General features: G+C 37.3%; 1 protein-coding gene across 1 annotated transcript in view; it reads left to right on the top strand.

Moving 5' to 3' along the window:
• Positions 1–22,943, top strand: part of PIGN (phosphatidylinositol glycan anchor biosynthesis class N) — an 84,772-nt gene that overhangs the window by 36,943 nt on the left and 24,886 nt on the right. The window contains exons 12-19 of the mRNA XM_065667527.1: positions 6,295–6,373; positions 8,596–8,778; positions 12,033–12,169; positions 13,184–13,283; positions 13,414–13,506; positions 14,943–15,034; positions 18,109–18,220; positions 21,795–21,903. Coding sequence (XP_065523599.1) covers positions 6,295–6,373; positions 8,596–8,778; positions 12,033–12,169; positions 13,184–13,283; positions 13,414–13,506; positions 14,943–15,034; positions 18,109–18,220; positions 21,795–21,903 — 905 coding nt within the window. The remainder of the gene's footprint in view (positions 1–6,294; positions 6,374–8,595; positions 8,779–12,032; positions 12,170–13,183; positions 13,284–13,413; positions 13,507–14,942; positions 15,035–18,108; positions 18,221–21,794; positions 21,904–22,943) is intronic.

A 22,943-nucleotide genomic window follows, 5' to 3' on the forward strand; every position in this document is an offset into this window, starting at 1 on the left:
ACTGTGAGTGGGCTGGAGGGAGGGCATCAGAGCATGGCCTCTTTCCTCCTGGCCTCTGTTGTCAAAGCTCTTGCTGTAGTAGTTTGCATGCAAAATCTGCTGTGTGCAGCCCAGTTATCTTAATTGTTTTTCTGTTCAGTGAATTGTCAGCTGGCAGTTAGCTTGCCTGCTCCTTTTTCTCTCATCTCTGCTATCTAAAGGATTTACATAAATATCCTAAGGCACTTTGCTGTTGAATATGTGAATATGCTGCATCAGGGACACTGACTTGTGGAAATTAAAAGGCTATTTTAATTCCTCGGACTTGACCGTCCAGAACAAGACCATTAGCAGTCAGACCACTTCCTGTGGTTTCACTGATGTATGACTTGCTCTTTCCTCCTTTGGATGTTTGTGAATCTGAATACAAAAGGCATATGTGTACTGGTAGGTTTTTGCAATGTGTCAGTAAAGATGCTTTTTTGCTGTCTTGGATGTGTGGAAGTGTGTGTCTCTCATTTCATTATGGTTTAAAGAACAAAAATCCCAGAACTTTAATCGGGAGCCTCTTACTGTCTGTCTTTTTCCTTTTCTTTTGGAGTGTCTGATACATGCAGTGATGCTTATTAATGCTTCTTAAAAGAAAAAAGTAATAAAGATAACTGAGTGCAGCCCTACAGCTAGAGTGGCTGATTTACAATCTAACATGTTAGTCAGAATATCCAGAAACAGAGAAACCTACTTGAAATGTCGACACTCCAAAACTGAAACTCCTGGCAGTAAAACAGCAGGAGAAAAGTAGATCAAGCTGAGAGAGGGAATACTGAGGGTCCTGGGCTTTAACAGCTTAAGAACTACCTTTTAGTGTAGGTTTATGTGGAGTACCTTTTCTTTCAAAAAGCACAGCTTTAGCACGCTAAACACATTGCTGTATATTTTATCTGTGAATTACATTCATCTTGCTTCTGAATTATGAACATCAAGTTTCATATGGCTTGTTTAGATAGGTTCCCTGAAAATATTTTAGGAAACAAAATTCAGGCTGTCTAAACAGATTAAGGATCACTGAATTTACCCACCAAATCATTTAATCTTTGACCCTTCACTGACCAAAACTAAAACATATGCAAAGGACTGTCTGTGTATCTCATAGTATGTGCTTTCAGTCTGTCTTTAGCAGACAGAGTAAAACAATTATTTCTTTGGAGTGGGCACGTATAAAGAACTTGAATTGAACACATTTTGAAAACTGGAAGAGTCAGCTTCTGGCAACTAAAGTTCATGTAAATATGACTTCTTTTTTTTTTTCCTGATCACTGCCTTTACAAGCCTCATGTACTCTATTGCAGAGCAAGATCAACAAAAAGTAAACACCATGGTTCCAGACTTTGATTTTTGAAATATGCATTTGGTTGATTTTTCCATGTTTTGCTAAATGAACTCATGACTTCACATCACTTGCCATTCACTTTTTCTGATGATTCTTTGCTGTTAGTGGAGAAGTGGGAAGTTTTTATGTTGTGCATCTCATCCTGCTCCTAGAAGGCTGTGCACCATACCTTCAAAAGAAATGGTAGAATGATGAAGTTAGGCTAGTCTGTGATTGCACTGTCATTAATAGCAACCCATGAGTGCAGAGACTTGGTGACTCAAGTGAATTTGATGTGGAGCAGAAATAAGCATGCAGTCATGTTTTGCTAAGTTAATGGTGTTCAGCGCAAGATCTGTGCCTGTGCTTTCCCCTTACTCACCTGATGCTTTCTGAGGTGCCGTCTCTGTTGTGTGCTGGGAATGTTTGAAGACAGCTGTCATGAGAGACTGACTTTGATTCTGAAGCCTGTTGCTGCTCTGAAAGAGGCTTTGAAAAAAGTGTTGCTCAATTACTTGTATTAACTTTGGAATAACAGCCCTGCAAAAATATCAGGCCAGTCTTACAGTTGCACTTTCAAGATGATATTTTGCCAGCAGTGGTGGTATGGATCAAAGCCATAATAGTGGGTCCTATAAGTAGTACTCTGCCTGATTGCAGAATTGCTGGACTGGAAGGCATCTTTTCTCCTTGGTATGGCCTTCTCTCAGAGGGATGGGTGGCAACAGTTTGAACATGTTCACCTGCTCCTCTCAGAATCCCAATGGTGGGAGGACAGGGGTGGCTGGCAGAGGCATAGGCTGCTTCTATGGGATGGTGCCAATGGAAGAGCTTTGTGGAGAGTGGGGCAATGTTAACCTGGGTGATTTCTTTTGCATTGCAAGTTACTAAGATACCAAGGATCCCCTTTCTGAAGAAGGGGACATGAACCTATGATTGGTCTGCCTTTTGGCGGAAGAGGTTGCTGGAATTGTTTGGACAGTGGCAGTCTGATGCTTGTTTTACTGCTAACAATTTTGGACTTGGGAATTTTATAGCAAAGCAAGTGAGGTTTGCCTTACATGGTGTTCAGGAGAAAGTAATACATGCAAAAACCTAGCAGGCTTTATTCTGCTAATAATTAATGCTCTATCTGGGGGCTATCATGAGGTTCAAGGAATATATATACTTATACTCTAGCTCTTTGAGTTTTGTGTCAGCAGCAGGTCCTTTTTACCCCATCCCTCAGACACCCAATATGCAAAGTTAGAAGACTGAAGTCTGCTGAGCAGCTACTTCTGATCTGCTGCTAGATATGAGAAATGTGATCACTGTTTACTGCAAATCTTGCCACTCTGAAAGGGTTGTAGGTTGCACAGGGTTTTTTTGGGGTGGGAGAAGGGGTTGGGGTGCATGGGTTGTTTTTCTTTTCTGATAGGAAGAGTGAAAAGGCAGTAGCAGAAGTGTGTAGATGTGTGTGAGCTGACACTAGTCATGTACTTGAAGTTTGTGTTTGTGGAGTGAAGCAGCTGAGATAAATTTGTTTTCTTCTGACAGCAAGCTAGGCTAAGATTTCCGCCTTTCTGTTTATACATTGCATCTGTAGGTCTGTGATGCTTCCTTGCGTTTCATTATAAAATCTTCAGCATTGTAAGTGCTAAACTACTACAGATCCTGAGGGATTACATTTTATAACAGAAGCCTGGAAAAATTTCTGTACAATAAAATAATTATTAATCATTACTCAAATAGCCAGACATAATAAAAATAGCAAACTAGCAGTGGTAGATACAGATGTATTTGCACTATATCTCCTTCTGTTCCAAGATTTTTATTTCATGGTTTGGCTGCAGCATGCTACCTATGCTTTTGGGGATGGTAATTTCTGTAGTGTGATGATAAACATGACTCACCGGACAAAGAGAGATCCCCTTAATATTGCTATGGTGAATGTACTTCATCACAGTCTTGTTGTTAGTGCTGTCAAATAGCTTAGATGAAGTGTGAATGGTGTGTTGGAAAGATTAATTTTGTCAGGTATACTTATGACAAGGGTAGCTAACATCTCAGAAGGGGTAGTTTACAAGCACTTGCATGATTAGCCCAGTTGTTTTGTTTAATAATTAATTCATGGATGGAGCTGTGATTTCTGCCTGGAACTAGAAAGTTAATCTGATAGTCATCATGAAAAACAAAATTACTCTTCTAGGACCACTATCATCAAAGAATGTAATCTGCTGTCTTCAGAATCCTGATGATATTGTGACTGCATGTGTTCATAATATATGTGACCATAGAGTCCTTGGTTTTTCAAGTTAAACCTTAGAGTAACTATATTATACTTTATAGTGCATGTGTACTTTCAAGAGCAGGAGGACTGAGTTGAGTCCACTGACTGAATACTCTTTGTGTGTGTTTCTTAATTAATAGGACAGGTATTTTTCTGTTATACAAGAAGACTGACTGATTTTATTCGTCAACACTATTGACTGTGAATTTGACAGAATTCTGTTTTCTGCAGCTGGTACGAGCATATATTTGCATACATAGTTTAGTTGTCTCTATAGAGTTCAGAGTCTTTCTAATAATGATCATTAAATTCACTTCATCACTTAATACTAATTGCATGGATGTGTGCGTTAAGTGACCTTGAGAATACATTGTCATACTAGTAGTACCTCTGGCACTACACATGGAAATAACTGATCAGTTTATTCTTTTGTAACAATAACTGATTCTTATTCAAAACCTTTTAAATAGTTTAAGTAAAAATTAAGTGATGCTAAGAATAGTTCAAGCTTTAACGTTGCAGATTTAGATTTTCCTTTTGGTTTTGTTGCTTGGTGAGTCTTCTAAGTTTTACAGAATCACCATGTCTGAAGTTCCAGTTCCTGGCTTCTTTCAATTGGCAACTTTCCATTTCTGTTCATGGCTCAGCTTTGTCTTTTCATGCTTTCTGTTACATCTGGCAACGGCTCCTTGTAAATCTTCCATCAACTTTATCAGCTTTAGGAAGTGAACCAGGGTCCTCAACGAATGATAAACTGCATAGGTGAACTATGCCCATTCTTTAATTGAGAGATAACCAGCATATTTGGTAACTTTTCTCTCTGGTCTGGTGTGGTATGCATGAATTCTTTAACCACTTTGAGGTTTTTGTTTAATACAGAGGCAAAAAATATCTTAAGATGACAATCAGCCTTTGCATTCAGGATGAAACTTGTATTTTGATTCAGTTACATATGAACAGTCCTTAGTTTCTGGTGGAATTCAAACTTTACAAAAACAATTGAAATTCAGCATCTTGGAAAGCACACATATGGAAGTAAGGTAAAATGTGTGGTATGTTAGGCTATTGAAAATTAACAATGCACCTGCTAATGGTAACCCCATTTGACAAAATAATTGCCTTCTGCATTTGACTTACTGAAGCTTTACTGTTTAAAAACCCTATTTATTCTGTTGCACCATTCATGCACAGAGATTCCAGATGCTGTCATCTAAGAAGGAATAGGTGAAGACAATTGTTCATTAATAATAAAATGATTCATTGAGAGTAAAACAATAATTAAGGGGTTTATAGCTAAATTACTGAAGATATAAAGTGCAAGATAATTTTAGGGTATTAGAAATTTGCATTGAATATGACAAGGATAAAATCGATGGAAAGCAGTATGTGTAAAACAATAAAAATGAGGCAGTGAACATAGGAACGTCTTGGATGTATTTAAGTCCTAAATAAAGCTGCTTAATATTTATTCCGGATTTTTAATATCCTTACCTAAAAGCAAAGATACCTTTTTTCTCTACTGTTAATCTCCATACATGGTGGAAACTCCCACCTTGGTTTTGTATTTTTGCTCCCTTTCGCCTGCCAAAAAAAATTAGCAAAACTTGAGGGTTACATATTCCTTGAGGCAGTATGTGGGTCTGATTTGCCTACTTGAAGAATTGGTTGTAACTTCAGTCACTATCAGCTTCGGTGCACACTTGCTGGCTGCATGCTAGTAAACCTCAGCATATAGAGCTGTAAGGTTGGTTTTCATAAGGACATGTCCTGAAGGTGCAGGGACAACCAACATTCACACTCCTATTTTTCAATTCTGTTTTCTAAAGTCCTTTGTTCTCTCTCCCAGAGTTATGGTGATCAAACACCATCACCTTGTCATCATCTTTTCCTCCCTTTTTCCACAAGAACTCTTTCTCTTCCTGCTTGTTTATAGATACCATCGTTTGATTCTTTTCTAGATTGAAAAGAGTAAAAACAGTTCTTAATACAGTTCTTTCATTTACTCTTTTTTACTTTGTTCAGTGAGGATTGGTTGACTGCCTTGTTTCTCATGTTGCTGCTTTCTATAAGGGAAGAATTGTAGCAAGTATTTAGGTTGATGATCAAATCTATTAAATCAAAGATATTTTTATTACTGGCCTCAGTGTAGCCAGGTAACTGTGTTAACCCCTGCTCTGGGGACTGTGCTGATAGTTCCCTGTGTAAGAGGAAAGAAGCTCTTATTTTTTGAAGACAAGATTGTTGAGTATCATCTGCTGTTAGTGTGGAATCTGAACAATTTGTCCTATGCCGACAGGCTTATGAACGCTTACAATCATCTATCAAATCAGTTAAACTGGTTAATTCTTGTGTGTGCCAGAGCAATGGTCAGTAATAATACACAAGGGATAAAATTTTCAGCAGTATTAGATAGAAGCACCTACATTAAAAAAAAAAAAAGCTTGATAATGAAAAGATCTTGGGATATGTTAGCAGCAGTGTTGACATAAGTATGAATATGAATGTAGAGGAATGGATTAGTTCCAATTACCTAATTCTCTTTAATGAAGTTCAGAAGATTTGTATATGTTTCATTGCACAGTAATTTTTTTTTTTGTATTAAAAAGTAAATTTTTTCTGCCTCTTCCTTTGCTCATGAAAAGGAGAAACATTAATATCTCTTTATATTGTTGTACAGACCACTTTCTGACTCTGAACAGATCAACTATTTAAGGAAAGCAAGACTATATATTCAGCAGCAGAAGTACGATGAAGCGGTAAGTCTGCTTTTGCTATATGCTTTCCTACAGAAATTTCTATTATATATAAATATTTAGATTTGTTTAACTTGAAACTGGGAAATAAAACCTTTTTCCTTCGTTATGATGTACATCTCATTAACATAAATAAGATCCCACTGTAAGTCTCCAAAATTTTGCTTTTTGACATCAGTTCTAATGAATAATACTGGCTTCTGTATTTCTTCTCATACTTATTAAATTGTTTGTTACCATTCCGTAGTATACTAACCCACAGTGTATGTTTTTATTTCCCACTGTAGAAAAGGGTAAATTGAGAGAGTGACTGAGGAATGTAGTTTATGTTCACACTTCTTAGGCTTATACATATATAAAGGAACTAATCTTATATAAAGGAAATAAAGTATGTCTTGCTTTGTCGTAGATCCTGCTTTGTTTTGTTCTTTTACTTGAACCAGCTGTTCTTGTTTTTAGTTTCACATTTCAGTTTATCAGAGACTGGGAGCCGTATGTGGAGCCAATCTGTGCTTTTCAGTTCCAGTATTACTTTCCTAAGCATTTGCTACCACTCACTGTGCAACAGGGTACTTCATGGGTACAGTTCACCAGTGCTTGTGTTCTCACATTCACAGAAATAATTTGTAGAACTAAGTGATACAAAAAATACTTTCATTTTAACAGGCTTAGTTTGGTCACTGACTTTTGTGTTAGAAAGTAAATGAAAAAGTTGAGTATGTAATCTTACATTTAACCTGCCAGATGCATGGAAGAATAACTCCATTATGTGTTAGGGTTCAGCTCTTCTTTTTCCCTAATATGCTTCTCGAGGTAATAAATTACTGTTTTATGCACAGAACAGAAAAAAATCTGTTATAACTTGTCCCTTTTTATTTACCTTATTGTGAATGGGAAATAGCTCAGTTTAAATCAGTGGATCTGTTTGGCTGTGGAAGTAGGTTTTCTTTTTGGTTTCCTAATACTACTACTTGCCTTGCACACATTTACTTCTAGGAGCCATTTTATACATTTCAGCAGTAGAACCTGTGAGTTTGTTGTTGGCTATGTATAAATTTTATCCCTCATTGACTTGAGTGCCCCATGTGTTCAAGTTCACTCTTGATCACTAACGTACCAGGCTTGTGCCTATGCCCAGGTTATCCTCAGCTTCCTACAGTACGATGCTTGGTGCTTTACAAGCTTGGTGCATTATCAGCTGCTGGGGTTTAGATAATTCTTTGCTTCCTCTAGTCTGCAGCTCTTTGCATTGCAGATATGCATTCATAATTGCATCTTCAGGAATAATTTGATTTTGGGTGAGTTTGACTATTGGCAGACTTATAATCTCTTCAGGAGCTGACACACCTTTTTCTGTTGATTGTTGCTGTTAAGTCAACCTGGACATGTAAAGAAGCACCATCATGTATGCTCATCTTCTTATTACAGTCTTCCTGACAGATCTTTTAATCACAGAGAACCCTCTGTGACCACAAATTACACAGCTGAGCTTCCCATCAATGGGTAAATTGCAGGAGTCAGTACACATGGTACATGGTGAGGGGAAAAAAACACCATCTTTATCATGGTGTCTCCCAGGTGGAAGATACTGAGTAAGGTGACCTGTGATTAGACTGGGTACAACCCTCCTTGTGTCCAAGTGATCTGTGTCCTGAGAGCCCCAAGAAGCTGCTTTGTGAATGAAACTGAGGTTCCAGCTGACTCTGAATTCACCTCTGGTGCTTAGGCAAAGCACAGGGTATATCAGGTACTACTGAAGTGGAGGACATCAGACCCCAGCAAGGAGCTGTTTCAGGCTGTGGAGAGCGTCTAAGTTTTGGCTGCATCCATAATCTTCCTTCTATGTAAATGCCTTCAGAAGCACGCAACAGTTTTTTTGTGGGGTTACTTATACTGGAATATATATGGTCAAATATTAATGGAGAAAAAAAGCAGCATGCTTGGTAGTAGGTGGTGTTCCAGATGTGCTTTCTGTGTGGCTTTCACCTGTTGTGGCCAAGGATGATGGTGAAGGAGACAAATAATGGTTGACTTTATATCCAACAGGAGTCCAAAACAGTGTGTACTCCAGCAGTTTGTGCTGGCCAAAACACTACACCTCAGCATGGAGAGGACACATATGCCAGGAGTAATGGAGGTGCTTGAGCTCCAGTTGTGCTCAGTTACATCGATCTGTAAAATGGAACTTACTCTAAACTGTTGCTTCTATGTTTTATCTGCCTTAGATATCTCTGTGCAAAACGCTGATTAGCCTTGCTTTGGAAGGCTTGTCTTATTACCATACTTACGACAGATTATTTCTGGGTTTAAGTATTGCAATGAGTTTTGTGGGCTGGACGACTTACGTGATTTTGGTGATTATCAAGACCCATACTAATTTGACCAAGGCTGTCCATACTGGTAATAAGGTAGGTTGGAAACATGCAGTGATTTTTTTTCTAACAATTTTCAGCATTATATGTATGCTTAGTCTTTTCTTTTGATTACATGTGGAAACTGGCAAACTGTAGAGTTTTCTAGTTACTGTAAGCCTTCGTAGTGTTACCATTTGGTTACAAACGTTTGGTCCATTTATTAGGATCCATATTCCTAAATTGTGTATGATTGAGTATGCAGTATTATGCTTTCTCGGTTTCTTCCTTCTTACAGCTGTGCATTTTACTAGATGCTAATGCAAGTGTAAGCAAGCATAGTGATTTAAAACTGTTAGAGGGTCTGTCTTTAACCAGAAGCCAGTTTTCGGTGTTAACTGTAGCAAAGTCAGCACTCTGTTGTAATAATACTTGTTTGCAAGTACTCAGACTTCTGGCTTCCATTTTGATTTTTGTTACTTACTGTAAGGATAAAAAAAAATAGCATGTAAATTATTTTATTCCTGTTCTCTCTGGCAATGTGAAATCAGTTTTCAGAAGCTGTGCAGTCCAGTCATGGCATTTTTAAAATTTATCACCTGTTTCAATAGAAAGGTGAACCATGGTTTCATAGATTGGCTTGCTCTCGTACTCTGTGATTTGCAAGGGTGCAATAAAAGACATTAAAAATGAAGGAAGCTCTTTTTGACAATATTATTATCGTTTGATTTTTGACAAAGTACAAAATTCTACGTATATACTTTCAGCCATTCATCAGGAACAGAGGTACATTGAAAAGGTGAATAAGCAAAGAGCTACCATTTCAGTAGAGAAGGATTAAAGCCTTGGTGGGGGAGGGTATCCCAAACTCAAGAATTTGTTTCCAAATAAAGGGAATTGTTTCATTTGATAATGTAACTGAGAATGAGCACTCATGTAGCAGCTTTACTGCCTTCAGTATACTACTCTGAGACAATCCCTATGATGCTATCTTGAGGTTTTTACTACTGGTTGAAACGAGATAGTGTTAGCCTTTAATGAAAGTGATCAAGCAAAATTGGAATGGGAAATATTCGTAAGTGCTGTAATGCATGATTTAAGTTTTCTTTCATCAAATAACTGAGAAGAAATAATCCAAGATGCATGTTATGTCAGATATGAACAAAATAATTACAGTAAATAGAGTATCAGGCATATTAATAACTGCATTAAGCAAAAACTTCACGTTTTTAGTTGACGTCAGATTTTAATTTGGTATATTGATTTTACTTGTTGAAGGCAAATCTTATACTAGTGACAGTGGGAGAAAAAAATTAGGTTTCTTAGTTCTTTGTTTATGTAATTTTTCTTTAATCAGTTTTAGTAAGAGGTCTTTTTCTGTAGAAACCTTTTTTAGTGTTCCTAAGTACTTATGGAATCACAGTGTGAAGCTAATCCTTCATATATGGAAGTTATTTTGTTTATAGCTAATATTGGAGCTACTTAAAGAATTTTGCTGAGAAACTAATCTACCACTGACAAATAGTCTACAAAGCACTGCCTTATACGATGTGAAAGGGGCCTCTGAATAATGAAACTGCACATCCTGTACATGTAATCTTCAGAAGTTTTTGGTTTCTTATGAAGCATATGAAATGACTTTTGCTTTTAGAGCAGTGTGTTGTTTTGCTTAGCAGGAGCCTAACCTTTTAATCTATTTTTTAAACATCCTCAGAAAATGCAAGTCTGATTTCTATTTTCAATGCATGACTGACTATATTGAGCTCTATAACATTTATATCTCTATATGGAATAAAATGTTGATTGTATGTGTTTAATTATTTGATGATAAATCACATTGTGTGCCTATCATTCCTATACATATCCATTCTGTCTCTATGTCAGCAAATGTAAGATTTAAAACTACGAAACTAAAACTGCATTAGGTCAGCTTTCTATATAACATATTTTTTCTTTCTTTAATGGCAGATCTTATTAGAAATTATATTTTAAAAATTATTTAGAACTTGCATTTAGTGTTAATTTAGATCAAGGCAGTTGTAAGTCACTTACAGGGAGGCAGAAAAAGTTAACCCATAGACGTGAACTACTAATTGAATATCTTTTCTCCTCAGCATATTCAACTTAGTCATGTATTTGTCTACATAACTCATTCAAAGAAAGTGGCATTCATGTAGAAGGAAAGTGTCATCAGTCATTACCTACACTATCTACTAAAGACTGTTCAGTCACTAAAGCTGCCTTTGCTTTGTCAGTTTGCCTTACAGGAAGACAAAATTGTTTATTTAAAACATAATCTTCCTTGCCAGTAATTCTTGTGGTATCTGAATGTCCCTAAATAAGGAAGAATAGTTCAATGACCAGGTAAAATGCTGATTCACAGTACCTGTTTAATGCTCCTTTTTGCATGAACAAGAGATTACTGCTACCTGATGATTAAGGACTAACTTACCTGACTGAGATTATCCATTTTTAAAATTTCCTTTCTCTTTGATGTTCCTCCTGACAGCTCTGTTAGACCAAGAACATGTTTCCTTGAGTACTTTTCAGGTCTTAATTCTTTTATTTAGTTTTAGAAAGCACAAAGCTGGTGATGTAGTGTATATATAGGATTAAGTATATTGACAGCTGTAGCTATGATAGGAATCTTTTAGTACCATGTGACTCTAGTCATCTGTTGTATCTTGAAATTGCACATTCTTTTGTGTAAGGCTGTCTTTCCTGTGGAAGGTTGGTTGCAAGCCTCCTTCAGTAGCTATCCCTAGATCCTGAAGAGTTGGTATTTTCCAGTAGGAGTTAGTGCCTTATATTTTAATTTAATTACTTCTCTTTCAAATGTCTCAGTCAGGAGGAGGAAATGGAATTTTCATTAAATGTTTTGACCTTAATGCTACAAACTTGAACTCAAAGGTTATATGCTAAGTGAAGTCTGGTTTTTTAATCCAAATTTAAGAGAGTTCTTTTTTCCAAGACCCTTAGCATCTCAGACTTCCAATGGATTTTATGTATTCATTGAACATAAATAATACTGTATACACTGGGCTTCCAAACTGTACAAGTGTGCTTTGCCTGTGCAGTCAGGACCTTATGCAGGGAGATATTTAGAATTATATCTTCAAATCTGGTGGTTTTTGGTTTTTTCATCTGCCTGGAAACAGTGTCCAAAGTTGTGCACAGAGACACAAGGCAGCTTGAGTGGCTGTGTTAAAGTAACAGTTTCTTTACTGTGTAACTAACAAATGGAAAACAGTGAGGAGTTTAAAACGTTTTATTGATGTCTCAGGAATGTTTGTCCAACATTTGTTTTACAGGAATCTACTGTTCTCTTCTATGGTTTTGCCTTTGTTGGAATGATAATAGCTTTTTTCCTGTTGATTCAAACATGTCCTTGGACATACTACATATACTGTCTCTTGCCAGTACCAGTGTGGTATGCAGTTGTGAAAGAGTGAGTAAAGAATACATTTTACAAAGAATGCTTTATAAAACTGGGTCTGTGCTTCGTGTTTGTTGATAAATAATTTTTTTCCATAAATTTGAAAAAAAAAAAGATTAAATTTATTAAACTGCCTGAAATGTTCCTGAGACATCCCAGAGGACTGTGGTTTATATTTCATTTGACACATAGGGTGGTTTCCAAACTGACTGATATAGCTGCCAATTCTAGAAGATATCTTTCCTATTAGCAAAAATAAATTAATGTCTTTCCAAGACAAAATGGTTTTAGTACTCTTGTAAGTGTAACAAAAGGGTGCTAAATTCTTGGGCAAATACCTGTAGCAGCTGACTTCCTTTGTAAAATGGGACAGGCTGTTCTTTTGCAGTAATTTTGGAATAGTCTGATCCTGCAAAGTGTCAAGTATGCTGAACTCCATCTGCTTTTGGAGAAGATGTACTAGTCCTGTTGAAGATTGTGCTCTGATATTAAAACAAACTTGTCTTGTCTGGGTCTCCTTTCACTTTAAATCCAAAAATACTTATTATGATTTCTATTACCTAATATACTGGCAATTCTGTATATACTAACTCAGTATTATTCAGAGAAAATAAGACCAACTGCAGTTAGATAATGAGTTGCTTCATAAAACACTGGAAAAGCTAACTGGGGTTTTTTTTTCACCCTCTCTGAAGCTTCTGAATGTTTCATCAGTTATGACATTAAGCACAGCATAACTAAAACTGTTCATAAAGTCAGAGTTGATTTAGGTGTCTGAAGCTTGTCCAAATACTGGTGAAGATGAGCCAGAAATGGGAGGGGAAAAAGCTGGAGGGTTTTGTTGTGGATCCTATATCAAGTAAAATTGGGCAGAAGGAGCCTCAGGCCATCACCCACTCTGTTTCTAAATCAGCAATACCTGAAATGTTTTTTGGGCTCCGAATCCTCTCCTTTCCCTTGAAAGATAAAATCCTTTGTTCTTTCTGTTTTTTAAAAATAATTATCTTGTTCCATCATTTTGAACAGACTTCCTGTTATTCAAGACCTTGCCACAAATCTCTTGTCACATAATATGGTTCAGTCTGTAGGATTCATCTTCATTTGTATACTGGGAATTGAAATACTAGTAAGTATTTTATCTATCTGTATCAACAGGTTATCTCACAGCTAGTGTTCTACTTCTTGGAGGAATTGTAAGTTTTATTAATGTGCTTGGTTTTCAGTCTTCTGTTGGATTTTCTTTTCTTTATAATTAGGTCTTCAGCTTTTTCTACCGCTCTACGCTTACTCTTGGTCTTCTTGTCTTTGCTGGCTGGCCAGTGATCACACAACTGTGGGCTCAAGCAAAGGTACTGTATTGCTTTGCTTAGAAAGAACATTTTAAATGGCTAACAGTTGGTTGCATCTCAGGATATTGGGACTGGTCTCTTTAGAATGCTGCTATAGGTTTTTGTTCAGTTATGCTTTTATTCTGATCTCCATCATGAGCAGCATGTAGCAAGGCAGAGGAGTTTAATATGATCTGGATAGATCTCTTATACAATATAAGTAAATAAGTCTGCTTAAGAATTTTGCAGTAACTATGAGTTAGCTATCAGTTTTCTGTTGTTAATGATAACTAAAAAATGCTTGACTGAGTGGTACGAAATGCACATCACTTATCAAATTGTCACAGTAACAAAAGAGTGGACATGCACGATTGGTAGAAGTGCCACCCTTTGAGTAATATGGTCATTTATTGAAAAAAAAAAAACCCAAAAGAAAGAGAAGATAACTGAAAAATGCTTGTTCAATTCGTTACTGCCTGCAATCAGCTGGCACACATTGCTCCTCCAAGGCAGCTTTCTGTACCATTTTTCCCAGGAAAAAAACTCCACTTCTGTAGATATGGGTGTGAAGTTAATCACCATTTAATATAAGAGATATTTCTTCCATTAGTTTATTTAAATATCTCTTATTTTGCAGAATATCTAAAACCTAGGGTTCTGGAGTAACATTAGCATTTTAATTAAAACAAAAAACAGAAAAACTGGAATAGAATTGCCAAGTCCTACTCTGCAAGAACTGCCAGGAATGGAGGCTTGTATTTGTTTACTTACATTTTTTTTTACTGTATTTGAGTAATAAAGTAACTTTTCTTAAAGCTTGGGTATACAGAGATGGTGTTTTGTAGTGCTGAAAATTTCCTTTAGGGAATTTGAGTCTGCCTTAAGCTTGATTCTGCCTATAGCTTTTTATGTTTTTGTTTAGAGTCAAATACCTGGGATGAGGTTGGGGTTTTTTCCTCCTAGCAAAGAATGTAGATAACTACTTAGATGATTATGGTAGTTAAATCAAATGGAATTCAGATTCAAAGACTGGAAAATGTTGCCATATTGCCAGAGAATAGGTGATTGGTGAGCTACTGCAAACTTCTGATGAGATTAGTTTTATTCCTCTCTTCCATAAGGTTACTCATCAGCTTTCTAGTGACTGCAATGTGTGTGAAGGCCACACTTGGACAAAGTGCTTTTACGTGTAATCTTAGCTTTGATTCTCATTGTCTTTGATAGGATTTTGACAGCAGTATAAATGAGATTCTTTTCTTAATTAAATTGAAGTACTGTAACACCAATGATCCTGTGCCCTATTTTCAGTTAAGTTTACTCTTGATAAGGGGGGGGGGAGGAGGGTTGCTTTGGGAGATGCTAGTAGCCATTAGTAGTTCGCTGTGGTATTTTTTTGTGATTAGACAATTGTCCACATGACCTCCAAAATAATCCTTTTGTATATTTATTTCCTTTAGACAAGCGCATCAATCTGGATTTTTCTGTGTGTGCTCCTGGCAATATTTCCTTTAATGCCTGTTGTAGGAAGAGAACCAAACATTCCTCTGGTGTAAGACTCTTATTTACTTCTTTAAACTTTTTATTTCCATCTTTGATATTCATAATTTAGGCTGCCTTTTGAGATACGTGAGGAATTGTATTATTGAAAGCTGGCTGAGGCAGGTATTGAAATTCAGAATTTAAATGATTATATAAAACATGATTATAGAGACCTCAGTTACTCACTAATGTGAATGAGAATAAGCTTTTCATTCTTTTGCCTCATCTATTTGCTTTTTATATTATTCTGTAGTTTCTTGGCAAGGGAAATATTTCTCACAATACAAAAATTTGCAAACTTTACGTAAAAATAAAGGTTATCATTAAAGAAGGAGCTTCACTGGGGTGCAAATTTGGTAAATAGTACTGGCACATAAGAATGTTTCTTCAAAGGCAATTTACTCTGACAGCATCTTTCTGAATTCCTCCATCTAATTTTGAATAATATGTCTTTGAATAGCACTCTGTGCCTAATGAGATAATCGGGGAAATAGAATAAATAGGATAGGCAAAGCTCTCTTCTTCCTCTGTCTCCTTTGTCTATTCTTTTTCCACCTTTACTTGTTCTCTGTTCTGCGTTTTCCTTTCTGGTGTTGCTTGTCTGATTTTCTACAGTTGTTGATTTGCATCTTTTTTTGCATCTAGTGCATCTTTTTCATCTGTTCCTCTCATCTTGTGAGCCACTGTTTCATCATACCAGCATTCTCTCATATCTGGATGCAGTCCAGGTGGTTGGCCTGAGGGCATTAGGCTTGTGGTGTTATTACAGAGAAAGGCTTGATTTGACCTACACTGCAATGTTTCCTTCTGCTGTCTGGCAGAAGATACTGTGCCCCATCAGAGCAGGGTGCCTGATCCTCAGTAAAATATGGGATTGGAGCATTAATGTGTGATTCAGATAGAATTATGAGCCCAGATATTTCCAGAATTATTGACATTCTGCCTCTATATTTTTCATTGTGACTTAAATGTATCTATAGAAAACTCTTCTTAGTCTTGATGCTTGGGCATGTTAGAAATATTCAGGACAGATTTTCTTTGGCTGTGTTACAACCTCTCAGCTGTATATATATTTATGTATTTCTGCTGATCCAAACTGAGGGCTTTTTATTCTCTAAAACATTTGAGCACAACTTAGAAATCAAAATGGAATTAAATTACCTTTAGATCTTCCTCCCTGACACTTCTTTACATTCACCTTACCCAAGCTGTACATCTTCCTGTTTATTCTTCTAATGAAACATTGTACCTCCAAAATGGTTTGTGCCTGTCTGAATCCTGTCAAGGGAGTTTTGAAGCTGAAAAGGCTTGAAGCAACAATTAAAAATATATGTATGTGTGGCACCTCAGGATACTGAAGATAAGGAGATGCTGGGAGAAAAGATATGGGAGGGAGAAATTAGAGTGTCAGAGTGTGTTTATTAGATCTGGTTTTGAGCAGTGGCACTGTACATTTGGACAGGGCTTCTTGAGTACATTAATAAAACTTGTATGGTACAAACAGGGAGCTCCTAACTCAGATATAAAAAGGAAGCATACAGGAGTTGAAAGCAGGGTCAGATGATCCAGGAGGAACATAGATATGCTGTCTGAACATGCAGTAGGAAAACCAAAGCTTTCCTGAAGTTGAATCTGGTGTGGGATGTAAAGTGCAATAAGACGGTATACAGCAGCAAAAGGAAGACTAGGGATAATGTGGCTGATTGGGATGGGGACCTGGAGGTAAGAGGATGTTGAAGTCTGAGACCTTCTTTTCCCTCCTTTACTGGTAAGACTGGCCATCAGGAACCCAGGCTTCAGACTGCTGAGACCTGTTTGAAAGTCTGGGGCAAGGACTAGAAAGTGCCTCTTGCAGGAAAGTCCAGTGGTATCCTTGGCATCACCAGGATGGTGAGCAGAAGGAAGGTGATTATTCTTCCTTACTCAGCCCTGCCAAGACTCATCTGAAATTGCTGCATCCAGTCCTGGGCCCTCTGGAAATAGTGATGTGGATATACTAGGCCTAGTCCAGAGAATGGTCATAAAGATGAATAAGGGATTAGACAATCTCACAGGAGAGTGAGCGAGAGCTGGGGCTGCTTATCCAGGAGGAGAGATGGGAAAGCTGGAACTGGTTATTCTGGAGCAAACTCAGGAAGATCTTATCGATGTATATAAATACCTGTCTGGGGGAGAATAGTAAAGATGACAGATACTTCTTGGCGTCTAGTGAAGAGACAGGAAATGAGCAAAAATTTAAATGCAGAAAATTCCATTTAAATGTGCGAACAAACACACTTATTTTGCACTGAGGAGGGTCAATCACTGGAACAGGTTCCCTAGACAGGTTGTGGAGTCTCCATCAGTGGAAGTATTCAACACCTACCTAGGTATGGCCCTGAGCAGCCAAAGCCCTACTGACTGCTTTGAGTAGGGAATTAGGCTGGCCTGATCTCCAGGGATACCTTCAGCCTGTGAGTAGCCTGCAACTATGTTCCTCTATTCATTAGATCATTACATGGAAACTGCTATTGAGATATATATGCCTGTGTGGCCTGATTTTACTGAATGTGAGGTATTTCTACATAACTATGTATTTGTTAGTTATTGTGGTACAAATACCCTGATAGATGTTGGACAAACCTTGAAGACCTAACTTTAGATCACCAATCACTGTTACTATTTTGTTCAAAATATTATTTTTAGGTAATCAAAAGTACCTAAAAATAATGGGTGACAGAGCAGTCATGTGGCCAAAATGAAGGGTTTCTTTTGCCACTGCCATGAAAAAAAAGAATAATTGTATTTGTGGATGGCAAGCTTGTATTAAAAAAAATCCTATAACACCAAACCCAAACACACCCAACCCCACTTAAAAATAACCTCAAGCTGACCACTACCTTAAAGAAAATAAACCCAAACCAGCCAAACCACACTTGCTTCTGGGTTGGTTTTTGTTTTTCTATAGCTGGATTTTGATACTTAATGTATTAAGTCTTGATACTGTAATGAATTATTTGATCTTAGTAAAGAGCACTACTGTAAAAGTTTCCTGAACATTTTGATGATGCTTCCTGGGATTTTATTGTTCTTTTGTTTTTACAGAATAGCAACTGGTTTGCTGACTCTCCTGATCGCTTGCTTCTCACTGGCATCTCTTTGTAAAAACAAAAATAAATACAGAAATAATGAAGATCTGAAAGTATATTTTTATCAGGTCAGTTGCTATTTTCCAGTAATTCTCAATGTTGGAGGGGTTTTGTGTGCAAATTTTTACATACTTTTCTAAGAATGTGTTCCTACCAAGGCTATCCCTTTGAAGAAGGAAATGATTGTTCCTTAGGGTTTTCCCCTTGTCCATTTTAAGAGGACCATGTGCTCATGGTAATATGCATGTTTAAATATTAATGCTGTGTTCTCAGAGCTCATCTTGTGCATATTTGTGTATATTGATAGGGTGATGTGCTTACACGCTTGATGCTCTACTCAGATAGTTTGAGAGTTTGTCCTGCTGTCAGTCTGTGTATGTAATTTCCCGTGAACTCTGTGGGAATTGCACATGAACACTAAGGACAGGCTTGCTGGTTCAGGGCATTCTTTCCTGTTTCTAGCTGTTGAGTAACAATGTGAGACTAATACTGAGCTGACTTTCTGTTGGCTAAATCTTGTTTCAGGTGAAAGATTAGTGGTTTTTATTCTTTATAGCTTCATGAAATAGGTAGATCTTTTCATAGTAGGTGCTAATTAGGTTCTAGAGATCTTTTAAGGTTCTAATAATACCTTGCATGTCTGCTGTCCTCCTTTTTTTTTTTTTTTTAACTTATTAGAAGATAATGGTTTTATCTCAGGACCAGCTTTATTAGCTATAACTTATTATGTGCTGGAGTTTCTTACTGAGCTACACTAGTGGTATAGGTATGGAGCTCAAATTGGTTATTTTCATAATTGGAGCTCAAAAGAAGGAGGGGAAAGAATGATGAATGGCTAAAATACATACCTGTATGGACCTGAGAGGTCATTTATAGGCTACTCATTTATTCACTGTTTTTTGTAGCTACACACTATGAATTTCCAGCATGGGTATTAGCCTTAAAGAAACAAAAAAGTCCTAGAGAACCAAACAGCACAATCAAAAAGATTTTTTAGCCAAAGTGTACAAATAAAGAAATGTTAGAAAGTACAAATATAAGCCTGAGTAACTTCATATGGATATGTTTGCATTTCTGGTACAAAAAAATCAGTTATGTTTACACCTAATTTTGAAGTTTTGATACATGTCACTGTTTGCTTGAGGCAGAAGAATCTAATTGCACCCACACAGTTTCAGAACATTGCCGACAGTTTCTCAGGTTTTCTCTTGATATCACTAAAGCAGGAATGGAGGATTGTTTTATGATTAATGCTACTCCTCTCTTCCAGTGAGGTGGGGATAGGTTTCTTTTCCCAAGTAACAAGTGACAGGACAAGCGGAAACAGTCTCACGATACACCAGGGCAGGGTTAGACTGGGTATTAGGAAATACTTCTTGTGGGAAAGGGTTGTCGAGCATTGGAACAGGCTGCCCAGGGAAGCAGTGGAATTACCATCCCTGAAGCTATTTAAAAGACATGTAGACATGATGTTTAGGGACATGGTTTAGTGGTGGACTTTGATGGACTTGGCAGAGTTAACAGTTGGAGTTGGTGACCGTAAAGGCCTTTTGCAACCTAAACGATTCTGTGATGTTTGAGAAGTCATTAAGGCCTCTGGAATGGTGAAAAGAGGAGTTATTTATAATCCATCAGGTAGACTGCTGCAGTGCTTACTGTACAACTTCATATTTTTGCTGCAGAGAAAATCAGTTTCTCTTTGCCAGCAGTTCCATAGGTGAAGTCCAGTTTTTGCTGCACTACTAAAAACACTGCTGATTCCATTGTTTGGTAATGTTGGGCCAAGTTGTTATTCCTGGGAGGCTTGAAGTTCATGTGGGTCCAAGGAGGTCAGTTTGTTAGTTTTCTCCTCTAAATTAGGAGAAATGAGCAGTAGGGATCTGTGTTGTATTGGTGGAACTAGGGGACAGGAGGAGTGTTTCCAACAAGCCTTGTACAGCATCCAGCTGATGATGCTGGTTCTCCTACCATTCTCTCTATGGGTTATCATGTTAGTTGCTTAGGAGACCTTCTGGCAAAGATGTGTTGGACTGCAGGTGTCACCCTTGGTTTCTTCTTTCTAGCTGTGACCTACAGATGAGTGTTTCTCAGAGGCCTGCTCTTAAACTGTGCAAGAATAATCTCTTCATTCCAGAGAAGGTTGTGGAGGAGGAAAGAAAACATATTCTTAGCAGGAGACCTCATTTTGCATCTCCGTGTACCTTCTGTGTCATTCTAGTTCTGATGTTGGTGGAAGCAGAGAGCAATTTGAACATTACTTAAACTGTGAAAACGGGAGTCTCAAAAGTGGGTGCTGATCCCTTTCCTGGACATTGACATAGATCTAGCAGCACTAGATTTGGTTTACTAATGTGCCCAGGTCATCAAAAGTCTTTCAAGGCAGGAGATGTATTATGGGAGATGACACAAAGCGAGTGCAAAGTTACTTCACCAGTGACTAGGGAATAGCAGAGGGATTACCAGAGTCCATGACGCTAAAAGTTGAAAAGATACATCAAAGGGGAAACATCTGGCCTGAATGCAGCAAAAGCATCCCAAATAAACATCAGAGACCTAAAGAGGCCAATTCCCTGAGCTTTTGGAGGCTTAATGCTTTGACCTAGCTTCTTGATGTCACACAGAAATGTGGCCTGAAAGTAAATAGAAGCAACAGGTACAAAGCACTTGTGAAACCAGAACAAAAAAGGATGCTGACTGCTAAGTGTATCCTCTAGGCAGGTTCCACTAAGTAGCACTGTGTCTGTCAGGGGAATGGCAGCAATTCATATGGTAAAAAGTGATGAATGTGAAGACTGTGTATGTGCTTTGCACTAAAAAAAGCCACAACAGCAATTATATCTTGTAATGCAATTTTAAAGTGCGTGTTTACAAAGTACTGCATGATTTGCCTTTTAGTGGAACTGCAGAGTTATGAATAAATAGCAGAAATTGAAAACTTGGCTCAAGTATTTTCTTGGGTAATTGTAATCTTTCAGAAATAACTGACTCATGGGGTTATTTTCCTCAGGTTTTTTGCACCTACTTGATGACTGAGTGGTGTCTCTACAATTAGTCAAGGGAAAAAGAAAAGAACAATCTTCAGCATCCCTGCTTTGTAGAAGCTCTGAGGTGATGCAGACAATTTCATTTTAACAGTCTGCCAAGATTACAGCAGCTTTTTATCTCTTAAAATCCACCTCCAATCTGCTCTGCTGCTGCTGTCTTTTCTTAGAGGAGCTGTGCTGCCCATGCATAGTTCTTGCTTCAACTACCCTTTCCCTGTACCCAATACTGCAGCAAAGCCAGAGGTTCTGCTAGTTCATGGTTGCGGTTTGAGGACAAGTGCTCCTTAAAGAACTTGGGGCATATGTTTTCTGTGTTTTACATGAGTGTTTAGGTGACAAAGAGCTTATCATGTCAAATCAGTGATCCAGGGCACTTCTTTAAATTAAAAAATAGCACAAATTATTAATGATAAACTAGAAGGAAGTTTTTAAAAGCAAATTTTTCATTAAATCTATAAATACATATGAGACCTCCTGTTCTTATGTTGATTCAGATGAGGGGTTTAAGCAAATCTGAAGCATATTTACGTATTTGGTATGGGATGGCAGAGATCCATATATTTATTATGTGTTTCATTGTCTGATTTCCGCTTTGTAGATGTTGAGTGTTGCACTTTCGACATACGTTGTGAGCAGTACCCATGACAGTCTTAAGAACAAACAGGGATTGCCTCTATTGAATCAAATTATCAGCTGGATGACTCTAGGTAAGAACATCTTATTTCCCAAACTTGTATGTTACTAGTTTATGGGGCTTGAGATTGAGGCAGTGACACTTCTTTATTGACTTCTTTTGCACATATTCGTTTGTTTGACTCCTGATAGTTCTTCCATGTGTTCACTATTATTTCCTACATCAGGTTTTTGGAGAAATATGTTAGGAAGTCTTCTAAAATATTACTCCTTTGTAGGTTTGTAACAAAATGCATACAACTTTGATTTACAGGTAGCTTTGTCTTTTGAATATTCTTAATATCTTGAAGACCCCTTTTAGGAATATAATGGCTTAAATTCCCTTTTTGTTTCACTTGGACTCAGATAAGGGTGATCTGAGATGTTCTACAAGCAATCCAGTTAAGCATAAGAAAGTGAGGAAAGGTTGTTCCTGTATTTCAATAGAAACTTGAAGTTGCAGCTGATGGCAGAGACCCTTGGGGTATCTCTGCTTTGCAGAGATAACTTGTAAAGTACCTGTGAACTAAAGTTGCTAATGTATGTTTGATATGCTAGAACCTGATAATTAAAGAAAAAGAACAATTTACAAGTGCGTGGCTTTTTCACAACTCTAAAATTCTTAAGATGATTAAACAGTACAAATGTAATTATCACTGGGGTTATGGAATACAGTAAAGCGACACCTTTCATGTTTTAGCTATAAAACAATTTCTAATTTCCATTAGAAAATATTTAGCATTGTTTATCTCTGAGTGATCTGGAATGTGGATTTGTTTTAGAGCTAAACATACACCATGCAAAGTTTGGTAGCAGCTCTTTGCTAAAAGTCAAGACCAGGAATTTAAACATGACTTAATGGAAGAATTCTGACTCTTGTTATCTCGTTGCTGGATGCATTGTACTCGTGACATTGTTTTAAACTGAGCAGGTCCTTTCAGTTTTAGCAAACCTGCTTCAGTTTGAGCAAATGGATTCAAGATTAATACAAGTGATTGTGATCAGTGTCTGTATGTGAGCAATGCTCTCTTTGTAGTGTAGTTTTCTTTGAAGTATTTTGCTTTCCATCATGCTT

Source organism: Lathamus discolor, chromosome 2 (assembly GCF_037157495.1).
Source record: "Lathamus discolor isolate bLatDis1 chromosome 2, bLatDis1.hap1, whole genome shotgun sequence".
Lineage (NCBI taxonomy): Eukaryota > Metazoa > Chordata > Aves > Psittaciformes > Psittacidae > Lathamus > Lathamus discolor.